Raw genomic sequence first — 26,567 nt, 5'->3', positions numbered from 1 at the left:
CCCCTCACCTGTGTTTAATTGCTCCCCCTCACCTGTGTTTAATTGCTCCCCCCTCATCTGTGTCTAATTGCTCCCCCTCACCTGTGTCTAATTAGTCTGTATATTTAAGTGCTGTTTCTTGTTGTGCTGAGGGTCAGTCTGTGTGAGCTGCTGGTGGCCGCAGGCTGGGCACGGGAACCACTTATTGAGGCTGTGTCATTATGTGTGATCATTTAATAAATGCCCCGTCGGGTTATATTTTTGGATCTTCTGCCTCTGCCTCCTTGCTTGGTCGGGCCGCTCAACGGTCAGTACCACACGTGATAAGAGCTAATCAGATTCTCTAGATCAGGGCTCGGCAACCCCTGGCACCGTAACCAGTGGCACACTAGGGAGTGTAAGTGGAAAAAGTGTGCAAAATATAAAAATTGTATTTTCGGATCCTGAACGAGACCACCCCCAGAGTGCGTCTCCCCGTTAACTGCAGAAAGCCATGCATGCAACGCAGCCCCGCTCTCTTTAACTGTATTGTTCATGTTTATAAATCATCACCACAAGGAGCAAAGTATCTACGTGCGCTTATAGTAATCTATTGTTTCCTCATGGCAGACGCACATCAATAACATCCGCTGGCCAATCATTAACAGCCTAATGTAAGTGCAGTCAGATTCTCTTTGCACCGCAGTTGTCTTTTCCTGAGTCCTGGTTTATTCTCCTTTGCATTTCTCTTTCTCTTAACCCAATGATGTTTAACTGAGAAGTTAAGGAATAGTGGTTTGGAAAAGACGATTTTTTTAAATTCAACCGCAACCCGTGTGATCAAAAAGGTCATCAATGCAACTTGTTAGAAAAATATCACTCGTCACCGGCTTCAGCTTCAATATCAGGATCCATGTATTTATTATCCTCTCAAGAATGGAAGTAGTCATCACATACAGAGCATCAACTAATTCCTGAACAGTGTCCTTCACATGCTGATATACAAGAGAGGGAGTTATACTGTCACAAGATACATGTATACCGGTTCAAAGCAGTATTCTATGCTTAGTTCAGATTAGCTAAGACCCACGTAAGCAATAAACATGACAGTCATATGTGTCTCTCCATAGAGGCTGAATCCTCATGTTAATCACAGAGCTATCATATGCCTAAAACAGTCCTGATGCTCTTCTAGGTAATCACACATCTTGTCATGCACACAGCTACAGTTGGGCAGCATTTGTTATCATGTTACTCTCATGTTGGAAGAGGATATTCAGTATTTTGCCAACACAACTCCAAGAGCCACATTACACTGAAGCACAAATGTCAAAATAAGGAAGCGGAGGTAAAGGGAAGGATCACATATACATATTCAAAGTTCTGTGGCTTTCATTGACTTCCTGCTGACTCTTCCAATGAATTCATCAGTCCATCTTTGGTCTGTTCCCCTTTTCGTCCTTTGCATATAGCTGATACTGCATGTTTGTTTCAAAGTTTATGTGGGTGTCATTGTAAAAGCAGTGTGTTTGTTTTACATGTTCAAATGTTTGCATGTAGTCTGTTAGGAAATACTGTTGCCCATGTCTTGACCAGGTCTCCAATGGATGATTCATTCTCAATGGGACTTGTTTGAATAATTGTTTAATAATAATAATACATTTAAAAAACATTGCGTGAGGCGATTGAAAAAGAACTCAACTTAAGTCAAACAATCAGTATCAGAATCAGAAACAGAATAACTTTAATCGTCCCACAGAGGGGACATTTGCATTTGTTACAGCAAGAAAAGAGCCAAAGACAGCTTAATGTTAACCAAGAAGCATGCATAACAAATATTAAAGATACACAATTTACAAAATACACATCCTGTAACAGTTCTAATAGCTATTTACGGCATATGTATATATTGTTCATAATTGGTATTGCACAACAAGGGGTGTTATAGTCTTTGTTGTTATATGTGTGGGGGTCGACCAGGGACCATGAGGGTTATACAGTCTGACCGCTGCAGGAAGGAAGGAGCTGTGAATATCTCTCTGTGAGACATTGGGCACAAAGCTGGCCTTCCTTACCAGTCTGTTCAGTCTCTTCCTGTCAGCAGCCGAGATGCTGCAGCCCCAGCAGGCCACACCATAGAATGGCTGATGCCCCAACAGAGTCATAAAATGTCTTAAGGAGTGCCCCCTGCACCCCGAAAGTGCTAGGGTGAGTGAAGCAGGCAGGACCCAAATGCAGAATTCAACGAACAAATACCTTTATTTCAAGGCCAAAGCGTAAGAAACAGAACACTACCCCGTGACACAGTCAAAGACAAACAGTGAACCAACAATGACAGACAGAAAAACCAGAACTTAAATACACACAAGACTAATCAGACAAACATGACACAGGGGAGGAGGGAGGAGAAAACACAGGGGCACCAGGTGAACACAATCGGGTAATCAGGTAGGAGAGAAAACAGACAGAAAGCGACAGGCAATACAGGGGGTGAAGACTTTTCAAAATAAAACATGAAACCAAAGACAGAAAAAGACAAGACAAAACACAACAGAGACAGATCGTGAAAGAAAGACCTCAGTCTCCTCAGCAGAAAGAGTCTGCTCCGTCCCTTCTTGTACAGAGCAGCAGAATCATCAGTCCAGTCCAGTTTATTGTTCAGATGAACACCCAGGTATTTGTAGGATTTCACAATCTCAATGTCCGCTCCCTGGATTGTCACTGGTGTGGGGGGTGTTGGGGAAATATTTTCCTGGGCCCATAACTTTGACCCAGTTTATCAGTTTGACCTCACTGAGGAAAGGCCTGAAACCTTGGGCTGCTCTCAGTGTTTTGTCTCCCTGTTCCTGCCTGTTGGTGTCAGCTGATAGTAGAGATGGAGTACTCGAGTCCTGGACTCGTGACTCGACTCACGCACTAATCGACGCGGACTGGGACTCGTGAATTCTCGCGCAAGATGACTCGGACTCGACTTGTACATTGACGCACCGACTTGGATTTGAGCAAGTTTTGTCTCGAGTCAGATGTACTCCGTCTTGGCGTGTGCACCTGCGAGGCGAGTTCACGTACTGCACCCCGCTATAGAGAGCCGAAGGGGAGAAACTCTCTATGGAGGGAAAACAAGGATTTTAGCCTTTGCACACCATTTACATACACTAAAACCTTTATAACACACTACAGGAAAGGTAAAAGCAGAATAAGGCCCCTTTAAGAATTAGGACGAGTTGTAAATATTGTAACGATAAAAGCCAACAGGTTTCAAATAATGACGACATTTTATTTCAAAATAAAAAAAGAACTTCACTGAATATTAAAAACACATACAATAAAAGTCTTACAATTTCCTCACATAGTCTTAATATTTACAGAGAAAAGTATTAGAAAATATTACCTCTGATATAATAAGTTGACTTATAAGCCATTTGGAAAATCCAAACAGTTGCATAATGTGTTATTACAATTCAATATACAGTATTTACAATCATTAAGCTAGTTTAAAAACCTCAACTGCTGTATCATCCATCCTGAATATATTATGTTATTTTATCTTATATTGCATTACTATTATTACATTTATAATAAAGGAAGCAGACAAATACAGGATGGGACATTTGTTATCTTGAGAAAATAGCCATTACATTGGAAAAACTCTACACGATATCACAAGGTCTGATATCTTCAGAGACAAGGTAAATACATTGGGTTTTCAAAATAAAAAATGAGCTCCCCAATAATCATAATTTATCTTGATATAAAAATGCATTAATGTGTCGCTCAATTTTCTTTTTCTCGAGGCTTGTCTGTTACCTTTACTAGTCATATGACACACTAAACCAGAGGAACGACTACTACATCTACAAAGAAATCTGTGTTACTTCCAACCACTGTTAAAAGAAACCGGATCCCTCTTTATAATCAGAGCATTGATTTGCAGGTGACTTTGGATAAAAAAAAGAAGCTTTTAGATCAGTTACACCTCAAGACTGAAGCAGACGATCACAGAGCAGACAGGAAGTACTGCACGATAGCTGAGACGCTGATGAGGATCAGGAGGGGCATGGCCTGGAGGAGAGAGGCGGAGCTCTTTAGTCTCACCTCCACAGGTAAGTGGTCGCTCACATCCATCGCCTGGCAGACAGAAGCAACAGAACACAGAGTTACAAAAAAAACACTATGGCTCTATTCCAAACCACCCCACACTACACACTACACACTACACACTACACACTACACACTACACACTACCCCTCCGTTCGCGCGGAGGGCCCACCACATTAAGTGCTGTTCCAAGCCAACGAGTGTGGAGGGGGAGTGGGTTATCAAGCCCTCCACTCGCGAGTCTGCATGGCAACTGACTTCACCTGCTGCACTACCTGACCGGACTGAACGCTGTTTGTGTCCGTCAGGAAACACGCTGTTTACAAACAGTTCCGTGGTAACATTCATTGATAAACTACACAACAAGAGCTATTTAATATCTTCATACAGATGTTAACAACTTGATGGTTACCTCGTATTTGTTTAAACTTAGGATCATTTACTCATGTCTAGTCTAGAAAATGGAAAAAGTTGTGTATATTCACATGGACTTTTGCTAAAACTAAGCAGCTTATAAACATCAGATTTTAAAACAAAAATATGCTTACAAAAAACAAACAAATATTTTTTTGAGTTTTGTTTTTCTTATTTTCAATCCAAGAGATGCTGATTTTAAACCATTGTTACAACAATTATGGCATTTCCTGTTTGTGCCTGAGAGAGGGGAGTTCATCCCAAAGCTTGCCGCTGTATTTACTCCCTCCTCATTCAGCTGCGAGTGTGACTACAGACGGAGTCCACTCCATCACGGAGGGGGAGTGGGTAGGGTGTGGTTTGGAATCGGGCCAAAATCTCCATCCGCCTGCTACTGTGTGCTTTTTGCATTAAAACAATAACATATGCTGAACTGTTTGAATAAAAGGCAACATTTTAAATAAAAAACGTATTTATAAAAAGGAAGATGCTAACAAGAATGCCAACTATAAAGTAGTGATTTACTGTATCTCACTGATGTCATATCTGAAGTGGATCACAGTGAATCACAATGAGATGTTTATGAGATATTTTAGTCTGAACCAAAGTGTCGACAGACAGTAAGACATTACCATCTATCAAGCCATGCAAAATGTGTGTATAAGAGAGGAAAGAGGACAGAGAGACGTACCCCGGTCTTGGAGAGTTTGAACTCTTTGACGTAGTTGAAGACTATCGCAGAGAACGGAGTGATGCCCTTCAGAAAGGGTTTCCCGTATACCACGATCCTGAGAAAAAACACAATCACAATCACAAAATAATATAGAATAAGTAAGCTAAAAGAAAACATTATTAAACATTAAAAAAAACATCCAGAATTATAGAAAACGTCCCTTAAATGTGCCTTTATTCTCTCCCCCTTCCCCTCTCTGCTACACTGAACTTATTCTGTTTTCAAATGTAAAGTATTTTGAGCGGCATGTCTTGAAGGCAGGAAAGTTGCATGTCATATACTTTTTTATTCATTGACTCATGTTATCGATACATGTACTTAGTTTAAAATACATCCTTAGTGTAAGCCTTAAAACGAAAGCAGTTTTTTTGAGAGAGTTTATGTGTTTGTACTTCTTCACTTGGTTTTCACTGTTTCTCACACACACATTTACTCACACACAGACCTACCTGTCATAAGCACAGTTAGTGTAATCCCCGACGGTGGTGTCCACTTTGTCTCGGATCAGCCAGGAGAAACCGGGCAGAGTGAAGAGCCGGATGTCTTTCTTGTTCGTTCGGGTCATATAGGCACAGCTGGCATGGAAATCTCCCAGGAACATCACATTCTATACCAAACACAAACTAAATGTGATACTTAAAGAGGACATATTTTGCTCATTTTCAGGTTCATATTCGTATTTAGTGTCTCTACTGTGACGTGTTTACATGCTTTAATGTTCAGAAAGGTCTTTATTACAAAACAAAACATTCATATAATTGTTGTTTGCTGAAGTGAGGTTGTTTGATATACAGTAGGATGTTTCATTTTGTTTCACAGACACTGATATTGTCAGCTCTCTGTTGTCACCTAGTGGTGAGTGTGTTTTTCATTTAATTTAAAGGGGCCTATCATTTCCAGGCTCATATCAGTATGTCGTCTCTACTTTAAAGAGTCCTCTCCTGCTGATGTTCAGGTGTATATCAGTATTTAGTGTCTCTACTTTAAAGAGTCCTCTCCTGCTGATGTTCAGGTGTATATCAGTATGTAGTGTCTCTACTTTAAAGAGTCCTCTCCTGCTGATGTTCAGGTGTATATCAGTATGTAGTGTCTCTACTTTAAAGAGTCCTCTCCTGCTGATGTTCAGGTGTATATCATTATGTAGTGTCTCTACTTTAAAGAGTCCTCTCCTGCTGATGTTCAGGTGTATATCAGTATGTAGTGTCTCTACTTTAAAGAGTCCTCTCCTGCTGATGTTCAGGTGTATATCAGTACATAGTGTCTCTACTTTAAAGAGTCCTCTCCTGCTGATGTTCAGGTGTATATCAGTATGTAGTGTCTCTACTTTAAAGAGTCCTCTCCTGCTGATGTTCAGGTGTATATCAGTTTGTAGTGTCTCTACTTTAAAGAGTCCTCTCCTGCTGATGTTCAGGTGTATATCAGTATGTAATGTCTCTACTTTAAAGAGTCCTCTCCTGCTGATGTTCAGGTGTATATCAGTATGTAGTGTCTCTACTTTAAAGAGTCCTCTCCTGCTGATGTTCAGGTGTATATCAGTATGTAGTGTCTCTACTTTAAAGAGTCCTCTCCTGCTGATGTTCAGGTGTATATCAGTATGTAGTGTCTTTACTTTAAAGAGTCCTCTCCTGCTGATGTTCAGGTGTATATCAGTATGTAGTGTCTCTACTTTAAAGAGTCCTCTCCTGCTGATGTTCAGGTATATATCAGTATGTAGTGTCTCTACTTTAAAGAGTCCTCTCCTGCTGATATTCAGGTGTATATCAGTATGTAGTGTCTCTACTTTAAAGAGTCCTCTCCTGATGATGTTCAGGTGTATATCAGAATGTAGTGTCTCTACATGTCTCCATGCTTTAATGTTCAAAAAGCTCTTTATTGTTCTCATACTGTCTGTGCTGCAGCACCTCTTTTCAACCTCTGTCTGAAACCAGAGCCCAGTCTGCTCTGATTGGTTAGCCGGCCGGCTCTGTTGTGATTGGTCAACCGCTTACAGATGTCCCGCCCCTTAGCCTATTACGTACAATGTGTTGGGGCGCTAGCCAATAGGAGCACAAGTTTTCCGTAGTGATGTCCGTGAGTTATGTTCCTGATGTAAATAAAGGAGTCCAATGGAGGCGTTCCAGGCAGAGAGTTTGTGGGAGAGAAACTCCCTCCGGAGGGAACTTTGGGATTTTATCCTTTGCAGACATGCACAAAAACCTATAGAACACACTACAGGAGAGGGAAAACCCCAAAGAAAATGACAGGGCCCCTTCAAACAAGTCCAAGTTGTTTTCAGCTTACAGCTATAGCTAACATCACATCATGTATCTAATATATTCCAATTACTTGTATATAGACTATTCTTGCACTTTTTCTATTCTATTTGTATTTTATCTGTTTTATTGTGTTGCACTGTTGGAGGAGCCTGTGACCTAAGATTTCCATTGACATAACTACACTGTAGCTATGTACACATGACAATAAAAGCCTTGAATCTTGAACCTTCATTGATGTTCACAAGTATTTCCTTCATATGCGATATAGTTCATGGTTCGATCATATCAAATCCCATCTTCTCACCGTGTTCTTCCATTTCTCGCGGACTTCCTCAAAGACGTCGTACAGTCGGTCGATCTCCTGAACAGCCTTACTGGGATCAGTGTGCAGGGGAACCAAAACAAAGTTCTTGATTGCTGCAGGACAAAAACAATGGGAAGGGGAAAAGGGGATTTGAAAATATACTAAGCAATTAACAAATGCGTGATTCTGGATTCAATCCGTACATTTTGATGCTAAACCTCAGTGTATTTTGCCAATGACTGCTGATTTCCTCTGTTTTTATTCAATTTTCGCTCAGTATTTTTGTCTCTTTCCGAGTTTTGTTCCCCTTGAACAAAACAAACCCTATATACAAATAACTATAGATGTCCCGATCCGATCACGTGATCGGGGATCGGAGCCGATCACGTGATTTTCAAAAGATCGGAATCGGGAGAAAAAAAATCGGGGATAGGGATTTTTTTAATTTTTTTTATAAATACTTTTTTTTAAATGTTGTATTTAATGTTACAAAACAAAAATGACCATGTTCAAGTCTTAAAGTCATCCTGAGGCCTTAGTTTTGGTTTCAAATTACACAACATCATGTATGTGTTGCTTCTTTGGGGCTTGTTTTCATAGACCTGGTTGCTTACAGTATTTCTCTCAAATCTGGCAACAGAGTGGGCAGGGCGCAGTGTCTAATTGTAGCAGTAAGCTAACGAGTACTGAAAGCTTTATTTTGTTTTGATCCAATGCTGCACAACTGAACTGATCCAATGCTGCTGTGAAAGAAAGAAGCTATATCCATGTTGGATAGAATATCCAATTTAAATAAAAAAATAACCTTAAGGGAAAACTTGAATGCTTTTTTTTCTCTTAATGCATTGCATAAAGATCGGATCGGGAAAAATCGGTATCGGCAAATTGTCAAAATCAAATGATCGGAATCGGATCGGGAGCAAAAAAAGGTGATCGGGACATCCCTACAAATAACTAATATATTTTTCACATAAAAGCATGAATCATTCAGGCTTGTAGAGTAGTCATCTCAAACTTGGACTGGATTGATAGAATTATTCGTCGCAGAGGATTACAAACCTTTGAATTATATTATGAATTATTTAGTTCCGATTAACACCACGTACTAATGCTGTCACTCAACTAGATTTGCTGGAAAACATATATTTTTTATGTTTCATGTCCACTGACCGGTTTTATCGCTTTGGAACTGAACGGCATACGGCGCTCTGACAAAGGAATTTTTCTTCTCGTACTGATGCTTCCCCGTCACTTTCACCATGCCTGACCTTAAATGTAGAAAATAGAAGAAGAAGAAGAAGAAGAAGAAGAAGAAGAAGAAGAAGAAGAACAAGAAGAACAAGAAGAACAAGAAGAACAAGAATTATGATTTGTCAGACGAGGAACAAGACTGATCTGAATCTGTTTTATCATTTTCTTTATATTTGACATATCAGTCTCGCAGACAAATTGAAAGTTTAAAGTCAATTTCATTTGTGTAATATATCCCACCAACATGTTCCCATGGCTTGTTCACTTTAAAAAAAAAAGTTGTCTTAAGGATGTCACTATAGGAGAAAGGTCGTACCCAATACCAAAAATACCAATGTCTATACCAGGATAACAAACTGAATAATATAATTAATAAATGCTATTTCTTTACTGGTCCCAGGCTCTGGAACACTCTGCCCCTCCATATGAGGTCGGCCCAGACTCTAGGGGTTTTTAAAACAAAACTAAAGACTCCCTTCTTCTCCCTGGCATTCTAGTCCGAGCAGATTATGACTACGGACAATTCCCTGTGTTGGATTTTTTGATTTCTTGTGGTAATTTATTGTCTTCTGTTTTTTGCGAATGTAGTAATGTGTTATTTATTATTTGCATGTACAGCACTTTGGTCTCGACCAAAAATCGTTTTAAAATGTGCTTTATAAATAAAACCTGATTTGATTTGATTTACTATTTTAATACTGGTTTTTGTTAGAAAGTCTCAATGATTCCTACTCTAAAATCTATTTTCTATTAAAACTGTATGTATTCAAGTTGTGCCAAATCACTTTTACAACATGTCATTAAACTCATCATTGTAAAATTCATTAATTAATTATTACTGGAAAGAGCTTGAAAAGTGCAAAACTGTCATCAGCTTACGGTAACTAGCCCTACCAAATTCAATATGGATTTGTTGGGCGCACTGAAGCAATATAAAAAGCGGAAAAAAGTACATTTACCAGGGCAGGCTGAAGCTTTAGTTTACTGTGTCCGTCTGAAGCCCTTGCAATACTTCTACGGTACCTTCGCTACTGATGAAAAACGAGCATCCCATCTTTTTATCAAATATCGGCATCAACTTGAAACCAAACAATTGGTTCTCGTGACGAACCATGACTCTCCACCACAGATTTTGAACACATGGTTATTAACCTTGTGAACTCAAACTTGTTACCCAAGTTAAATAGAGTGCCACAGTGACGCGTCCTAAAACCCGGAAGTAAGTTAGCATTGTACCACTTCCGGTTCCTTCGACAAAAAATCATAAATCTAATCCATAGATTTATGATTCGAATTATAAAAGTAGGGTAGACATGTGGAGATTGTCCGAATGAACAAAACGTGACCCCTTCTCTTCAATGTGTTTCAACCACAAACCTTATTTTGAGCTATTTTCCAAAATCCTATGGAGAAATTGCATTGGTTTTGGTCGAAGGAACCGGAAGGAGTTTACTTCCTGGTTTTAGGACGCGTCACTGTGGCGCTCTATAGTCAACACAATTAAGTCGATTTTTTGTTTTGCGTGGGACACAAACAGCCGTCTCCTCTGTCCGCTAGTGGACGCAACAAGTGTATTCAGGGTTTTTTTTTGTGGTCGTTTTTTATCCCAGAGCTTATTGGGTCACAGTCAGATCATTGATCCCACTTTAGACGATTTCTATCACATGTTCCACTTATTTCTTTGTGATTTGCTTCAGTCAAGGTTAGTAAGAGGTCGACTACGACTCAAATCTTAATATTGACAAGCTTAAGCTTCACAGCAGAAACCTTTATAAGATTTAAAATACCTAAAGTATAACAAATTAAGGGAAAGTGTTATATGCACTTGCTCTCATAGCTCAAAGAAATATGTATTAAAAGAACCGTTCAAAACCTTTTTCTCTGTTTCAATTAATCCAAACTTTATCCCTACCGTAATGTTTATTGTATGAACTACCTCATCGGATTTTGGGGCATATGCTATGAACATCTTATATATTACTATGTATTGGTTTTTTAAAATGTTCCCAAATTGGGATCAATAAAGTACTTATCTATCTATCCATCTATCTATCTATCTATCTATCCATCCATCCATCCATCTACCCATACATAGAAGTTTGTTTTTAGGATATCATTTTTTCTATGTTTCACAGATATTGAATTATCGAAACAAGCGGTGTACAGGTGTGGTTTTAAACTGAACTTGGTCTTACCTGTAGATGAAAACATACTGCTGCATGTCGGCGGGAGAGTTTCCCAGACTCTTACTGGATACTTCCTTGTATTTGTGATGTTCATACCTAGTTACAACAGAGACAAAAAATCAACTATTAATGACAAAAATCAACAAAAAGACAGCAGTCAATATATGCACAAATGACAGGGCTCAGATTTTGGTGAGAAAGAACCAAAACCTCCAATCTGAACACAAGCCCACAGGAGGTTGGAGACTTTTAATAGATGTTAACATGCTATTTGACTTTGAAACACTTCATCAAATCAATAAAAAAACCTCATAAAATCAGATAGTATTGTGCTTTTGTGGACCATGCAGAACATAAAACATTTCAGATTTCAATATCTTAACAATACTCAGTTTTGCAGGAACAAAAACATATAATCTAAACAAACCAAACTCCTGATTTAAGATCAGCTGATACTGAAGGCAAGGACAGCAACTCATGATTCGACTTGAACTGGTGACCTTCCAGTTGCCAAGCCAAGTCCCTATGGACTTCGCCACCACCGCCCGTCCATCCACCTATCTATCCATCTATCTTTCCATCCATCTATTTTTGGATAGATAGATTTTAGCACACAAGATAAGAATTTAAAACACAACAAAGTGTTCGATTGTTATTGGTCGCAATCTGTGACCTCTTGCAAACAAATGCTTGTCATAATGGGGAACACCAAATGTTCTAGTTGGGTCTATGAAATGCTTTCAGATCCAGAAAGAAAAATGTCTCCTCTTAACTTCCCACATGGTTTCAATTAAATATTCTAATACTCCATGAAGTGTGATACAATTTAGAGGCGTGTGACTCCTTTGTTGATAAACCATTGGACTAAACTACATTAATGTGTATAAAGAAGTCTACTTATATCGTATAACGTATCACTCTCAAGAGACATTTCACTGAGTTGAGTAAATGTATCTTATAACACTGCTGTACTTATACTTCAGTAGGATTTTTAATGCAGAACTGGTACATCAATATATATGTTCTCTTTGTTTGACAAGACGTTTCCCACAGATCCACACATGCACACCAACCTCGCTTTAGACGGTTTACAGTAAAATATGTCGAAATCATGCTTTTTATCCCAAGTTGATTCATGGTTTATAGCCTCATAATTGTCCCAGGGAAACCAACAGACCTGCACTTGTCGATTAAAAAAGCCAATTAGCTAAAGCAATTAAATTATTCACCAACAATTTTTAGACGGATACGGACACAAAATCATAGTTCCCTGTTAGCCATCACCAGAAAGAATGCAGCCGATTTTTAAGTAAAGCCTTGTTCCAGTTATATACTTTGGGTTTAATTGGCTAATTTCAAAGGTGGAGCAAAACATTGGTGTACATACCAACCTTTATTGAAAATATACTGACTTCAATTTCTGCGAAACAAGTTTCTTTTTGGATATTTTGAAGTGTGACTTGTAGTGGTTTGATAATTGACCGCCAGTGAGTTATCCTCAACATCAATACTTGGGTATTCTACTCTTACTCTTGCACTTTTCTTCCATTTTATATATTTGTAATTTTCATTTACTCAAGTGAGGGACTGCGGTTGGAAAGTAGCTCAAAGCTAAATCCATTATATTTACACTTGGCACATTTCATGTTTTAAGTGTTCATTAATGTACAATGTCTCTGCCAAATAAACGAATAAATAAATATCCACAGTATGATTTACATTTTAGATAATAATTCAATTCAAAAGTGATCTGCAAACACCAAACAAGTGTTTCTAACTACTGTAACTAAACTTAATTCGCCAAGTTATAAAATAGTTGATTATTTTAAAAACCACATCATCGGACTTTCCTGTATATGGTGTCCCACATGGCTTAGTGTTGGGTCCACTACTTTTTGGTCTTCGTACAGCAGTCACATTTTCAAGAACGTATGATTATATATCGCCAGTGACATTGAAATCTACGTTCAGTTGACGCGGGACAAATTATGCACAATTCATCGAGCTATCAGTGTTCACAGTCCTTTTTTTGGAAATTTGCTCCTAGATGTTTTGTTGTAATGGAATAAAACTGATTAAAGTCCCTGGGATTTTTGACAACACAGTAACTCTAATGTCTTCGAATAAATTAAGGCAATTGTGTGAATAGTAGGTGAATTAAAATGTATATTATAATGCTTTTTAACTGAATCAAGCCGAAAAAACATGCGTCTGATTTGAATAAATTCCAATTTAACCCTTTGATATACTGTAGTCAGGTGTAACACTTTATTTTGGTAAATCTACTCAGTTGACTCAACAAAAGCATTCATTGTTATGTAGGTCTGCGGCCTGTTTAGCCTAGCTTAGCACAAACACTTAAAGAAGGGGGAAACTGCCAGCCTTTCTGAATCAAAATATTTAAATGTTGTATCTTGTTTGCTATCAAGCTAGTCAGGTCCTGTAGTTAGCTGGGTTTAATAGACAGTATAAAGTATAAACAACAAGCACGGTTTTGTTTAGTTCTGCTAAGTAATCTACACTCACTGAGTCAATATCAAATATCAACTAAAATATAAAATAGCGGCAATGCCGGTTTAAAACACAATGTGTCCTTTTCTCATTTCTTTGAATATAATGTTTAATAAACCATATGTTAAAAGTAAACCAGTGACATTCCAGGTACTTGGAAGGTGAATGTGCTAACTATTGATTTAGCTTGAGGTTTGCAGAGGTGTAAAGTAACTTAGTACATTTACTCAAGTACTGTACTTAAGCAACATTTTGAGATTACTTGAGTCTTTCCATGTTATGCTACATTGTAGGCTACTTCCATTACAATTCAGAGGTAAATAGTGTACTTTTACTCCACTACATATATTTTGTACCTTGAGTTACGATGATGATGATGTGAAATATAATAACCTCTTAAATCAGACTTTAGTTCCACCTGGAGTAAATTCACAAGCTACCCTGCAGTATACAAAGTCATTCAAACTAGCTGCACCTTTACCAGCTTTGAGAACACTTTAATGATCAATCATTATAAAAGATATCATATATATTATTTTGAAATGGACCAATCTGAACAATGACTACTTTTACTGTCGCTACTTTCACTATATTTTTACGATAATACTTTTCTACTTTTACTTGAGGAACATTTTGAATGCAGGACTTTTACAGTAACAGAGTATTCATACACTCTGGTACTTCTACTTTTACTCAAGTACAAGATCTGAGTACTTCTACTTTTACTCAAGTACAAGACCTGAGTACTTCTACTTTTACTCTAGTACAAGATCTGAGTACTTCTCCCACCTCTTGAGGTTTGCAGTTCGCATCATATTTGTGTTAAGCTAGGCTTGTCTGTGAAGCAGTTCCTTTAACAGGCACATAAATAATGCTTTAAAATCATGATAGTTCAATGTGCCAGACCATATTTTTGTTGATAAACCTACAAATTCAGAGACTTTTCTTCCAGTGGAAACAGATTTTGTTGACAGTCAGCTTGTTGCAAATGTACCTTAACGTCAATTATCCAAAATAAAGTGTTAAACATAACAGGATTTTGATTAGTAATTAGATGAAGTTCTACATGCTCATAAATCCACTGTACCTTTGAGTGGGCCTGTTGGAGGCAGACAGCAGACACACAACGATCACCACGTTGATGCGGTTAAAGTTGTGTTAGTATTCCTCAATGAGTGCATTTTTCAGTCCTTCAGTTTAGTAGGTGATGTTTTGTCAACATTCAAAAATAATTACAGAGATTTTTACATTTGATGCTGTATGCAAAATCACTTTTAACAGCTTTTGTCGTGAATAGAGAAGCAATGTATTATATAACACAATATATTACACAATATTTTGTGCTTTCATCTGTTCTCTGAACCTTGACTTTCTCTTGAGTTTAAATAAAATATACTGCAGTTATTTCTCTCAAATCGTGTGCGGAAATTTCAAATCTGTTGCCCTGGTCATGTAAAATGTTAATGTTTAAATAATCCGTTTAACTCTGAACTAGAGTTTAGCAACAATTAATAAAAAAACAAAACATGAATCCTTATAAAAGTGTTTAATCATAAGGCGCTTTCACACCAAGGGTCATTCTCAATGTCGAGGAAAGCTGCCCCAGAGCCACTATTTCAAGGATACTACGTCATTGAGTCCCGCCGAAGGACTGTTCCAATGTCCAGGATACTTGGAATTATACCGAGGCCGGCATACTTAGTTGCGGGAAATTTCAAGGCTGCACATGTGTTGACACCGCGGTCTTAAAATCCCCACAATGCTTTGCGCACGGACCAATTTCCAAATCTTTGGCGGAAATCACGCTCCATTTAAGGCGGGGCCTCGCATATGACACACACCTGCACACCTGTTAGCCTGTTCCACAATTCTTCGTTTTCCGAGGCTCGGAGGGATACCTGCCTCGCTTCTTAAACAACTGACTCAGAGGTACAAGTGCTACCAAGCAAGCCTCCTCGACATTGAGAAACACCCCAAGTACTTTTCCAAGGAATAGTTCCCGGAACTTAGATCCCCGGAAATCTTTAGTTCCGGAACTATCTAGTAGATCACGCTCACACCGGAACAAGTCCCTGAGGGAGGACTACGCGAAGGAAGCCGCTGACGTCACTTCTTCTTCTTCTTCTTCTTCTTCTTCTGCTTTAGGTTTACTGGCAGGCCGCAAACAACTTCACGGCGTATACTGCCACCTGGAGTCCCCGGCCGGAAGTCCCCGGAGTTGGGGACTGGCTTCAGTAGAAGCTGCTGGGAGTCTTCGAGTAAATCGCCAGGAGCGCCGACACCTCCTCATCACTCCACCGCTCCCATTTTTTTTTTTTTGTTGCCATGAGTTAGTCCCTCTCCGTTGGTGCGCTGGGCAAATGCTAATGCTAATAATGCTGATGCGAGCAAATAAAATGGCGGCTTCATAAAACTTTTCTGAGTTTTACCGGGCGTGGTTTGCAATCAGCCCAGCCAATCAGAAATTGGAACCTTTTCCTTCCAGGAAAGTACCACCTCTCTAGCAGGGACTGAAAAGGGGGGAAAAGGTTCCCGAAAAAAAGTTCTAGTTCCAGGTATTTTTGGTGTGAACGCAAAATCACAGGCACCATCGGAACTATTCCTGTAAATAAATAAAATAAATAAAGAATAAAATGAAAGCGGAAGTCGTTATCTGGATTTTGCGACCATCCTTTGAACCTCTCAACCTGCAGTACTCCGGTGTGAAAGCGCCTATAGAAACTGCTACTGACCAACAAATTGGATATTTCAAAACCTGACAAATCCAAATCGTGTTGTCAATTATGGTTTATAGGTGTATAAAATATCAGTAAATCATTAAAACATTTAATACAAGATGCTTTATGACTTAATTTGCCACTGCCTCTAGCAAGTGTTTTTTGTTGCTAGTAAAAATTAGGCAATATTTCACAGACAAAATATATTTTTTAAGGCTTTGTGCTCCTTCCTACAAACTAGAGAGTGAAGCACAGTGACCTGCTTCACTAATATTCATCTTACCTGTTTACAGAAATTAGAAGCTTTTTAATGGCTTTACCATCAGGATCCTTCACCCCCTGCAGGAGACAGATATCACAGCGAGCCACGACCTGCAGACAGAAATACACACAGTTTAAAACATTAGACCACAGGTTATGCATTAGTTCAGTAAAAAGGTCCATGAGATTTGAAAGTACCTGAATTTACTGTAGCTCATAAATCACAGATAATATTTAATCCTTGTTTTATGTTAATAAAATATGTATTGTGCCAGTTTATTTTTGACAGCATGGTAATTATGTAATATAGCAGGACTTAAAAATCAATAATATGGCAAACATTAGGAACAGGATGTTTCAGCTTTTCAGAAGATGGTGTGTGTGTGTGTGTGTGTGTGTGTGTGTGTCCTACCCGTGTCAGAATGTGTAGAACTCTACTTTGTGACGCTTTGGCCAAGTTGAAGTTGTCCACATTGTAGGCACAGATCCTGAATTCTGAATCTCCCTCCACCAGCAGGGAGAGGAGCGAGAGAAGGAGAGAGGAGAGGAGGAGAGGAAGAGGAAGGAAGCGCCACCTCATGGTCAGACTGGGGAGGGAAAACAACACATAATCTCATTGATGTGAAGCATTGAACGGTTGTCGTATGCAGTGTAGATTGTAAAGCCCCTTTAGGCAAAATTGTCAGTTATGATATTGATATATGATAATACTTTTATGCACATGTCCCCTCTGTGGGACTAATAAAGGTATTCTGAGTCAGATTATTGTTAGGTCGAGTCTGTCATTTGTATTGAATCACCGTAGCTTCCTTGGCAACATTACCAAAGACAAATATTAAGACACAAACTAAGGAAACAGACATTTGAAAAACATCACAATCACTGAAGAGAAAAACCTTAATTTGAGGATTGATGGGTGTGCCAAAGAGTGCTTCAGTCTAAATGTACAGCATCGTGGGACCTTTCATTTATATTCACTGTTGCCAGCTTCAATATGTTATGGAGGCTGAGTCATAGGCCGTTTCTTAAATCTCGAGTATACTGGCTTCCAAGCCAATATTTCAAGGATGCTACGTCATCAAGTGGCGCAGCAGGACCGTTCCAATGTCCATCATACTTGGAATTCCACCGAGGCCGCGTCCTTGGTTTGGGGGAAATTTCGAGGCTGCACATGGGTAGACTTCGCATCCTTAAAATCCCCACAATGCTTTGCGCACGGACCAATTTCAAAAACCCTTGCGGAGAATGGCTGAACAGACGCAGCACACATTTAAATGTAAGTATGTAGTGGCGTAGAACATGTGTTGGTAAATATGTTACTTTTTTACATTTGTGATCACCAAAAACGTGTTCCGTGAAAGTAAAGGAAGTTCATAATTAGATAGACATCGTGAGGTATTTATTTTCGGTACAGTTTATGTTGAAACCGTTAGAGAGAGTGGCACACTTGTTAGCCTGTTCCATTCTTCTTCGTTTTCCGAAGCCGTGGCTTGGAAGCATACTTGCTTCGTTTCTGAAGGAAGTGACTTGGAAGTACGCGACTACCAAGGAAGCATCCTCGAGATTGAGAAACGGCCATAGTGTCTCTCAAAAAGTTGACCTACAATCTTCTAGCAGGTCTTCAACAGAGATTTGACTTTAAAAGCGGTACACAAACACTTGTAGCATTTAGTATTTCAATACTGTAGAACACTCAGAGTCCCAGATGTAAAAAACAGAAGAAGAAAAAGAAGACCTATGCTGGACAAAATGTGTGTGCTACATAAATAAACCTGAATGTCTATAGAAAGTTATCAGTGAGACAACGTTTTTTTAATGTCAGGTCGGAATCAATTATGTAAAATAAAAATAATTGATAAATAACAACAAATAAATACCATACATTTGCTATTTTACACCTGCCCACAAACAATATTTGCATATGTAAAATGATTGTGTCAGGTGGGGCAAGGGTAGAAATTCTAGCAGCTATGAATTACTTTGCCTGTTCTCATTTAACTTAAGCACACACCAATTTTCTAACATTTCTTATTGTCAGACATGCTGGCCTCCATCTTGATTTCTTGAATATTTATGAAAAAACGTCAACAACAGACAACAGTAGAAAACGTATGGTTTCTATACTATAAATAATATGTTTTTCTTAATATAAATACAACCTAAAACAATTGAAAAATTGCAGATGTAGATGCACAATTCATATTTCTTGTTGCTAACCTGAACTCCTTGAGCTGTCATTTAAACCGGTTTGATATCGCAATTACATCGATTTGACAAATGAAAAATTATAAAAAAGGAATTTAACTAAGTGGAGGGGCCTTGATTATATATATTCTTTTTTTACAGAAATTAAACTATATATAGCCATGCACATCACAGTGAAGTGAAACCAAACACAGTGCGGAGAGACAGCGACTCTTCCCTTGAGATGGTATTCTCAGTTGTACACAAAGAGGAAGCAGCGAGTTGGTGGAAAAGCACTTTTAAACTGTGAGAAAGAAATGTCAGAAATGAAAGAAACAATGAACAACATGACTGCAGGAGAGTTTTCCCAACCAAGAAACACAGCAGGAATGTTGGTGAACTTTAGCAGCATGTCTCATTTCCACAGTAGAAACTGAGTGTAAATATGCGACAGGTTTAGAGGTTAAACTGGTCTGAAGGAGGAGTGAGAGCATGTTCAGACCTGAGGCGGGGGGGCGACAGTCACCTGCACCATCTCCTATTTATATATGTTTGTATTAGCAGCTACAAAGACAGATAACTAAATACTTTGTTAATTATTATTACATCCACACTGAGCTTAGACAGGGAATCTCATGCAGTGTTCTTCATTTCTCAATACATTAGAATCCATGTGAGTTTGAAGCCGTTTGGTTTGTATCACATGATGCATCCTCTCAACATCATTGTAAATCATAGCTTGCTATTAAATCAATACAATAATTGTCATGGATTCAGAGACCAAGGTCTCTTTTAAAAAGGGTAAAGGGGATTTACACATGCAGTGAAATCAGATGGAAGAGTTTGGAGAACTCAAATCAAAGTGTTTTTGTAATTCGATGTGAAGTGCATACTGCATTAAACCCACTGTTGTAGATAACAACCTCCTGTCTACCTGTGTGAACTTTCATCCACCAATTCAGCATTTTAATCAATTAAAGTACAATTATTTAAAGCAATTGCAGTCTGTGGTGGAATGGTTAGATTTCGATGTAGTAGTAAAGACGTTTTTTAAATGTGGAACATGAAGCCGTCACTGGGGTCAAATTAGTTAACACACACACATACTCCTAAAACAACATCACACACACTGTTGTTTAATCCGTCCATAGTGAGTCAGTTGCAGCCCCTCCCAGGAGGTGGTGGGACCAGAAGAGCAGCTTCTGCACAAACACTCCCTCTCTCTCCACACACACACACACACACACACACACACACACACACACACACACACACACACACACACACACACACACACACACACACACACACACACACACACACACACACACACACACACACACACACACACACACACACACACACACACACACACACACACACACACACACACACACACACACACACACACACACACACACACACACACACACACACACACACGAGGGAGTTGAAAGTCCGTGTTGCCCAACGACAGTCCCTAAACATCACTGCTCTAGAGGAGAACTGCATGGAGGAATGGGCCAAAATACCAGCAGTGTGTGAAAACCTTGTGAGGACTTACAGAAAACGTTTGACCTCTGTCATTGCCAACAAAGGGTATATAACAAGTATTGAGATGAACTTTTGTTATTGACCAAATACTTATTTTCCACCATAATTTGCAAATAAATTCTTTAAAAATCAGACAATGTGATTTTCTGGATTTTTTTTTCCTCATTATGTCTCTCATAGTTGAGGTATATACAGAACCTGACCTTAGTTGCTGATTGGCTAATGGTTACACAAGACAAAACATCGTTATGACATCATAAAGAGGCCAAAATCTGATCAGCTCATTTTCAGACAGTTTTTTATAGAATTGGATCAGGACGAAAAGAGAGAGAATATTTGTTCCTGAAACTTTCAGAGTCTCTTTCCACAGAGGGGACACATGTTGATGTAGAAGAGACATGAAGAAGAGGGGACACATGTTGATGTAGAAGAGACATGAAGAAGAGGGGACACATGTTGATGTAGAAGAGACATGAAGAAGAGGGGACACATGTTGATGTAGAAGAGACATGAAGAAGAGGGGAGACATCTTGATGTAGAAGAGACATGAAGAAGAGGGGACACATGTTGATGTAGAAGAGACATGGAGAAGAGGGGACACATGTTGATGTAGAAGAGACATGAAGAAGAGGGGACACATGTTGATGTAGAAGAGACATGAAGAAGAGGGGACACATGTTGATATAGAAGAGACATGAAGAAGAGGGGACACATGTTGATATAGAAGAGACATGAAGAAGAGGGGACACATGTTGATGTAGAAGAGACATGGAGAAGAGGGGACACATGTTGATGTAGAAGAGACATGGAGAAGAGGGGACACATGTTGATGTAGAAGAGACATGGAGAAGAGGGGACACATGTTGATGTAGAAGAGACATGAAGAAGAGGGGACACATGTTGACATCTAGACACAGTTTACATTAAACAACGATTAAAGCAATCACACCATGTACTCGTAGGGCTGAATCAATTTAAATGTCAATCAAAAACAAATTGATATTTTAAAAATAATAATTGATATGATTTTATTTTTAGTTGCGCAGTTTATTACCTTAGAAACTTTTGTCAAACGTCTTTACTTATAATAAAATGCAACAGTTTAACTTATATAGTTGGTCGCAGCAAGTCCACAGGATCAAAACTACTGCACGCATCAATACGAATAATTTACAAAGAAATGAAGACAGTACATCTAGTAAGTCCTTTTGGATAATGTGGTTTGTGGTGTTATATTAGACTGCATTACATTTAGAGCCAAGTCAATATATTGATTTAGTAGATCAATAGAAGAACAATTGGCACCTAATATTGATTATGAATGAATGAATAGTTGTTTGTGTCCTTATTTTCTCACCTTCACATTGCATTGAATATCTTTGGCTTTTCGACTGACAGAAGAAATCTCTGAAAGACTCGACCTTTGACTTTAAAGAACAAGGAGGGACATTTTCACTATTTTATTACATTTTAAAACCATACAACGAATCTCGAGAATATAATCATTTACTTTGTTGCAACACAGATGAAAGATACGTGTAAACTGTTGAGGAAAAACAGGTAACATGATATCACTATCACTGCTCGAGCAACCTGACATCTTGTCAACACAGTGAGCTCTCAGATGTTCCAGATCACAGAACAAACAAACAACAATGACGGAGGAACATTTCAAAAGAAGCCAAGCAACAAAAACACGTTTCCCCTTTTTTGTTTCCTGATCTCCTGATTTGTGTTTTAAGAATAAGACACAAAAAGGGGAACAATGCAGATTGCTTTGTAAATACGTGTGCGTGCATGTGCATGTAGGCCAAAGGCAAACCCTAATGTTCAAAGGAAGCATTAAGACAGGGGTGTCCAAACTTCGGCTCGGGGCCCAAATGCGGCCCGCGGACCATTTTGAATCGGCCCTCAGCAAATTCAAAAAGTATAATGTAATACGGCCCACAAATGAAACTTGTGCTTGTCTTATATTGCACTTCTTAAGTATACATGTAAGAATACATTACACAGCAGCATTCACGTGGTAATAAGACCACTTCTCAAATAAATTCAGTCAATTAAAGTTCTTCTAACATATCTTAGTTGATAAGAAATAAGCCCAATAACTTATTTACAAGCTTCAAATACACCCTTCATATTTGTCCTTATTATAATGAATCTGAGCTTCTGTTTTAAGGGATGAGCTGCCAACACTCACAAGCATCATTTACCTACATTTGGTTGATTTTGCTGACTTACAGTATACCTGAACTTATGAGGCGATATACCTCTAGTGAGTGGCCCAGCCCTTCGTATATGTTTCTGTATGAGGCCCTCTGTGAAAAAAGTTTGGACACCACTGGGTTAAGAGAATGAGGGTAAGAGGGGGCAGGGCCAGCTCAGCTAAAAACATGCAGCAGTGCTGGAAAGTCAACACGATTTTTTATAAAATCCCATCATTCCCAATATCCAATCAAATTGTCTTTCCTCTTACTGATTGAAATACACACCCTGTTTGAGCAGGAAACACAGAAGCAGGCTTTAAAGAGCAGATTTACTGAGGCTTGAAGCCTTTTCACGAAGTAAGGTTTAGAACTATGTGAGCCGGTCACCAATTAACATGGGAACTAGTTCATCTTTAACACCATTTGACTTTAAAAATCAAACAGTAGAGTAGATTTAGCATATTTAAACATTGTGCCTATGACATTAGGCTTTGCAGAACCCTTTTGTAGCTTCAAAATAAGATATTTTCCAAACTCTACAACAGTCAAATGAAAACTCATATTGAATGTCCAAATATGGTTTCAACACATAAAACGTTGCAGCTCAATATACGAGTCAACAGAAAGTCACCGGCTATTTTACGCAAAAAATATAAATATTCTCAAACTCATTAGTTTCCTGTAAATAAAAAAAAAATATATATATATACGTTTATACATGAAGATTTCTTTTTCTTTAACGAGAGTGTGATAATTAACTTTTAATATTTAAATGTTGAAATGTTGATCAGACAAAGGAAGCAGTTTTATGACTTCCCTTTGGGCTACAGGAAATAGTGATGCACTTTTACTGTTGTGACATTTTACAGACCAAACAATCTGAAGAATAGAAGATGGATTTAGTCGTTAGCTGCAACTTAACATAACTTTATTACATAAGTGTAGTTTTCCCATATACAAAATATGTAAGGCTAAATGTGGAAGAAAGGTGTAAAGAAATGCACAATATCTATAATAAAACTAAATCATAAGACATTCATTTAGACTTTCCCATTTTCCTAAAAATAAATAATGTTTAAAGTTTATGATGAAGGATGTATTTGTGATAATGTAAAAACATTGTTGAACATAACATTTAAATAAAAGTAGAAAACACACATACAAATAAATAGTCAAATCTGAGACAGCTCAAACAAACACACCTTAATCAGGGTCACACACACTTCTGGCTTCAAACCCAACAAGTTTCACCTTCTCTCACAGTCACACACACACAGATCAGCCCCAGCAGCTGGTACTGGTTCAGGATCGGTTTAAGGTTCTGGTGCTGATGGGTTTCTTACCTGTTCAGGTGACCGTGGTTTCTTTCTGCTGAAACTCTGCTGCGTATCCTGCTACTTTTCCTGCTCGGTGGAGGATCTTCACCTGCTGCTGCGGTGTCAATTAAGCCACGCCCACTTCACCTGCTGCGTTCATGACCTGTGGGAAATACTGCTATTTTCCGAAATAAGGGGAAATGTACAATGTTACAGCAAATGTCAAAAAGGCAGCAACAATTGAGTAAGCTACTCAAGTAAGTACTTGAGTAAGCTACTCAATATATATATATATATATATATATAGACACTACTTTTTATTTTGTACTTGTGTATTTTATTATATGTTGCATTGTTGGAGGAGCTCAGGTCAGAATAATTGCATTGCCATCTCTACGCTTTGTGCATATGACAATAAACCCTTTCAATATTGAATCTAGTAAAAAAAGGACATTTGTAACAAAAATACTAAAAACTCATCCATGACTAAAACTGAGTATCAGCATTTAAATATCGAACAGATCAAGGTTTGAGATTTTATAACAATGATGTTTTGTACTTATAAATTATTATTGCACACTATAATTGCCAGAAAGAAAAGTGTCTATTGCACGTTAGAGGTTTATTGCACAAGATATCAATAGTCTGTTGTGTTGGAGTCTACCAGCGGCCGTTGAATAGTCTGACAGAAGTAGTAGACTAACATATTAAATAAAGAGGCAAACACTCGTATATAAATATAACAATCAAATACAAATAAATACACATTCATAGAAACAATGGAAGCAGCATTGTTCAAAGGTAAGGGAATATATCAAAGTAACGAGGAAGCAGCAAGAGACAACACTGATGTCTAAATAGAAAACAAGTGTATATTGCAACTTTAAAAGATATTGCACAAGTTGAGAGACGTCAGGATTAGGAGAGATCAAGTAGGAACCAGGTGCATTGTTTTCATACTACGTAGTGTCTAATAATTACGATTCTGTGTAATCATGAAGAACATGACGACACTGGTTCTCCGACATTTTCCCACATCCATTACAAATCAAGTTTCAACATGTCGCCAGACAAGCACAGGATTTCATCATCATATATCTGAGCTTTATTTTCCCACGAAATTGCGAAAAAATTAAAATTGGTCGAATTACTGTACCACAAAATGGTCAACCTTTTTATGTGAAAGTTATAAATAACGTTTTTCGTTTGGGATTATATTTGACTGAACAATGAAAACTCAACAACAAAAACTGGAAAACAATTGCATAGTTAATATTTGAACCAGAAAGATGTATAGGGGATAATTATAAATTAGCATAAAAGAAAAATACTAAAATAAAGAACAACTAACTACTCAAGTGTAGTTAGTAAGCACTCCATTCCACCATGGCCATTAACTAAATACAATTATTAACTCAAACATTTTATAAAAATTAAATAAATAATAATAAAGTAAAAAACTAAAATAAGCAGTAAATGTGTACATATCAACATTAGAAAAATATGTCGAGGTTAGGGTACTCAGGTATAAAGAAACAATATAAAAACATAGGATGGATTAAAAAAGTGTGTGAAGTTGATGTTTCTTAAAATTAAGTAATTTACCATTTCAGTCAAAGTCAACTTTTTTGTCAATCTCAAAATGTTTGTACACACAGAAAGATCGAAATACTGTTTCCAACAGTCCAGAGGTATCAAATAAAATATAGAATATACAATATATATAAAATATGTATATACATATACCCCAACTTATTTACATAAATAGCAGGGGACTGGTGCTGGGTTTGTGTGTGTGTGTGTGTGTGTGTGTGTGTGTGTGTGTGTGTGTGTGTGTGTGTGAGAGAGAGTGTGTGTGTGTGTGTGTGTGTGTGTGTGTGTGTGTGTGTGTGTGTGTGTGTGTGTGTGTGTGTGTGTGTGTGTGTGTGTGTGTGTGTGTGTGTGTGTGTGTGTGTGTGTGTGTGTGTGTGTGTGTGTGTGTGTGTGTGTGTGTGTGTGTGTGTGTGTGTGTGTGTGTGTGTGTGTGGCGGGGGGGGGGGGGGGGGTTAAAGTCCCGGTCCAGTGGGGGTAGGATGGAGAGGTGAGATAGAGGGGAGAGAGGGGAGAGGTGGGAGAGTTCAGCCTCCTGACGGCCTGGTGGAACTTGAATATGGCATTTTTTTTTAAATATTACTAACTTATATTTCAACTGAATTTCTACAGTGAAACTTCAAAACAAATGTATGTAAACTGAAAAGAATTCCTCCTTACCAGACTGACTCTAAAATGACCCAAAAGCCTGCTTGCCATGTTGTTTGGCTTGTGAGCCTGAAGTAAATGAAGGCTTCTCAATTCTCTAATTTCCCCTCCTCGACTCCTATCCTCGTGTCTTAGTCCCGCCCACAGGAGATGCGAGCGGAGGAGTCGAGGAGGGGAACCGAAGAGAGAGGAGAGCCTCCTCGATGCTCGATCCTGGACTACCGGAGGACCGAGGAGTCGAGAAGGGGAAATTCGAGAATTGAGAACCCTTCAATGTTTCTGTTTGCTTTATTTTCTTGTCAGAGTACCAGAATAGTTTACATGTTGAATACACATTTTTATATTTTAATATAAAGACTGAAATGTTCTACCAGGCACAG

General features: G+C 38.4%; 1 protein-coding gene across 2 annotated transcripts; it reads right to left on the bottom strand.

The window, feature by feature from the left end:
• Nucleotides 1-3,214: 3,214 nt before the first annotated feature.
• Nucleotides 3,215-24,113, bottom strand: LOC307036381 (deoxyribonuclease-1-like 2). 2 transcript variants are annotated; one of them, XM_079676636.1, is made up of 10 exons: nt 23,977-24,113; nt 17,101-17,275; nt 16,711-16,799; nt 14,798-14,809; nt 11,209-11,295; nt 8,933-9,030; nt 7,763-7,875; nt 5,653-5,810; nt 5,162-5,258; nt 3,215-4,086 (listed from the first exon to the last, which is right to left on the bottom strand). In XM_079676636.1, exons 2-10 carry the CDS (start codon nt 17,266-17,268, stop codon nt 3,955-3,957), a joined length of 954 nt encoding a protein of 317 aa, XP_079532762.1. In that variant the 5' UTR covers nt 17,269-17,275; nt 23,977-24,113; the 3' UTR covers nt 3,215-3,954. The 2 variants fall into 2 exon arrangements, with proteins under 2 accessions (XP_079532762.1, XP_079532763.1); XM_079676637.1 differs by lacking the exon at nt 14,798-14,809.
• Between the last annotated feature and the right edge of the window lie 2,454 nt (nt 24,114-26,567).

Source organism: Notothenia rossii (genome assembly GCF_949606895.1).
Source record: "Notothenia rossii genome assembly, chromosome: 4".
Taxonomy (NCBI): domain Eukaryota; kingdom Metazoa; phylum Chordata; class Actinopteri; order Perciformes; family Nototheniidae; genus Notothenia; species Notothenia rossii.
This window is presented reverse-complemented; position numbering and strand designations above follow the sequence as displayed.

Excerpts from the sequence above, each read along its gene's own strand:
- LOC307036381 (XM_079676636.1), bottom strand. The coding sequence starts at position 17,268 with ATGAGGTGGCGCTTCCTTCCTCTTCCTCTCCTCCTCTCCTCTCTCCTT. Across the intron at positions 9,031-11,208 it reads CAGTATGTTTTCATCTACAG|GTCAGGCATGGTGAAAGTGA; the intron begins GTAAGACCAAGT and ends TCTACATTTAAG. Across the intron at positions 5,259-5,652 it reads ACTAACTGTGCTTATGACAG|GATCGTGGTATACGGGAAAC; the intron begins GTAGGTCTGTGT and ends GTTTTTTCTCAG.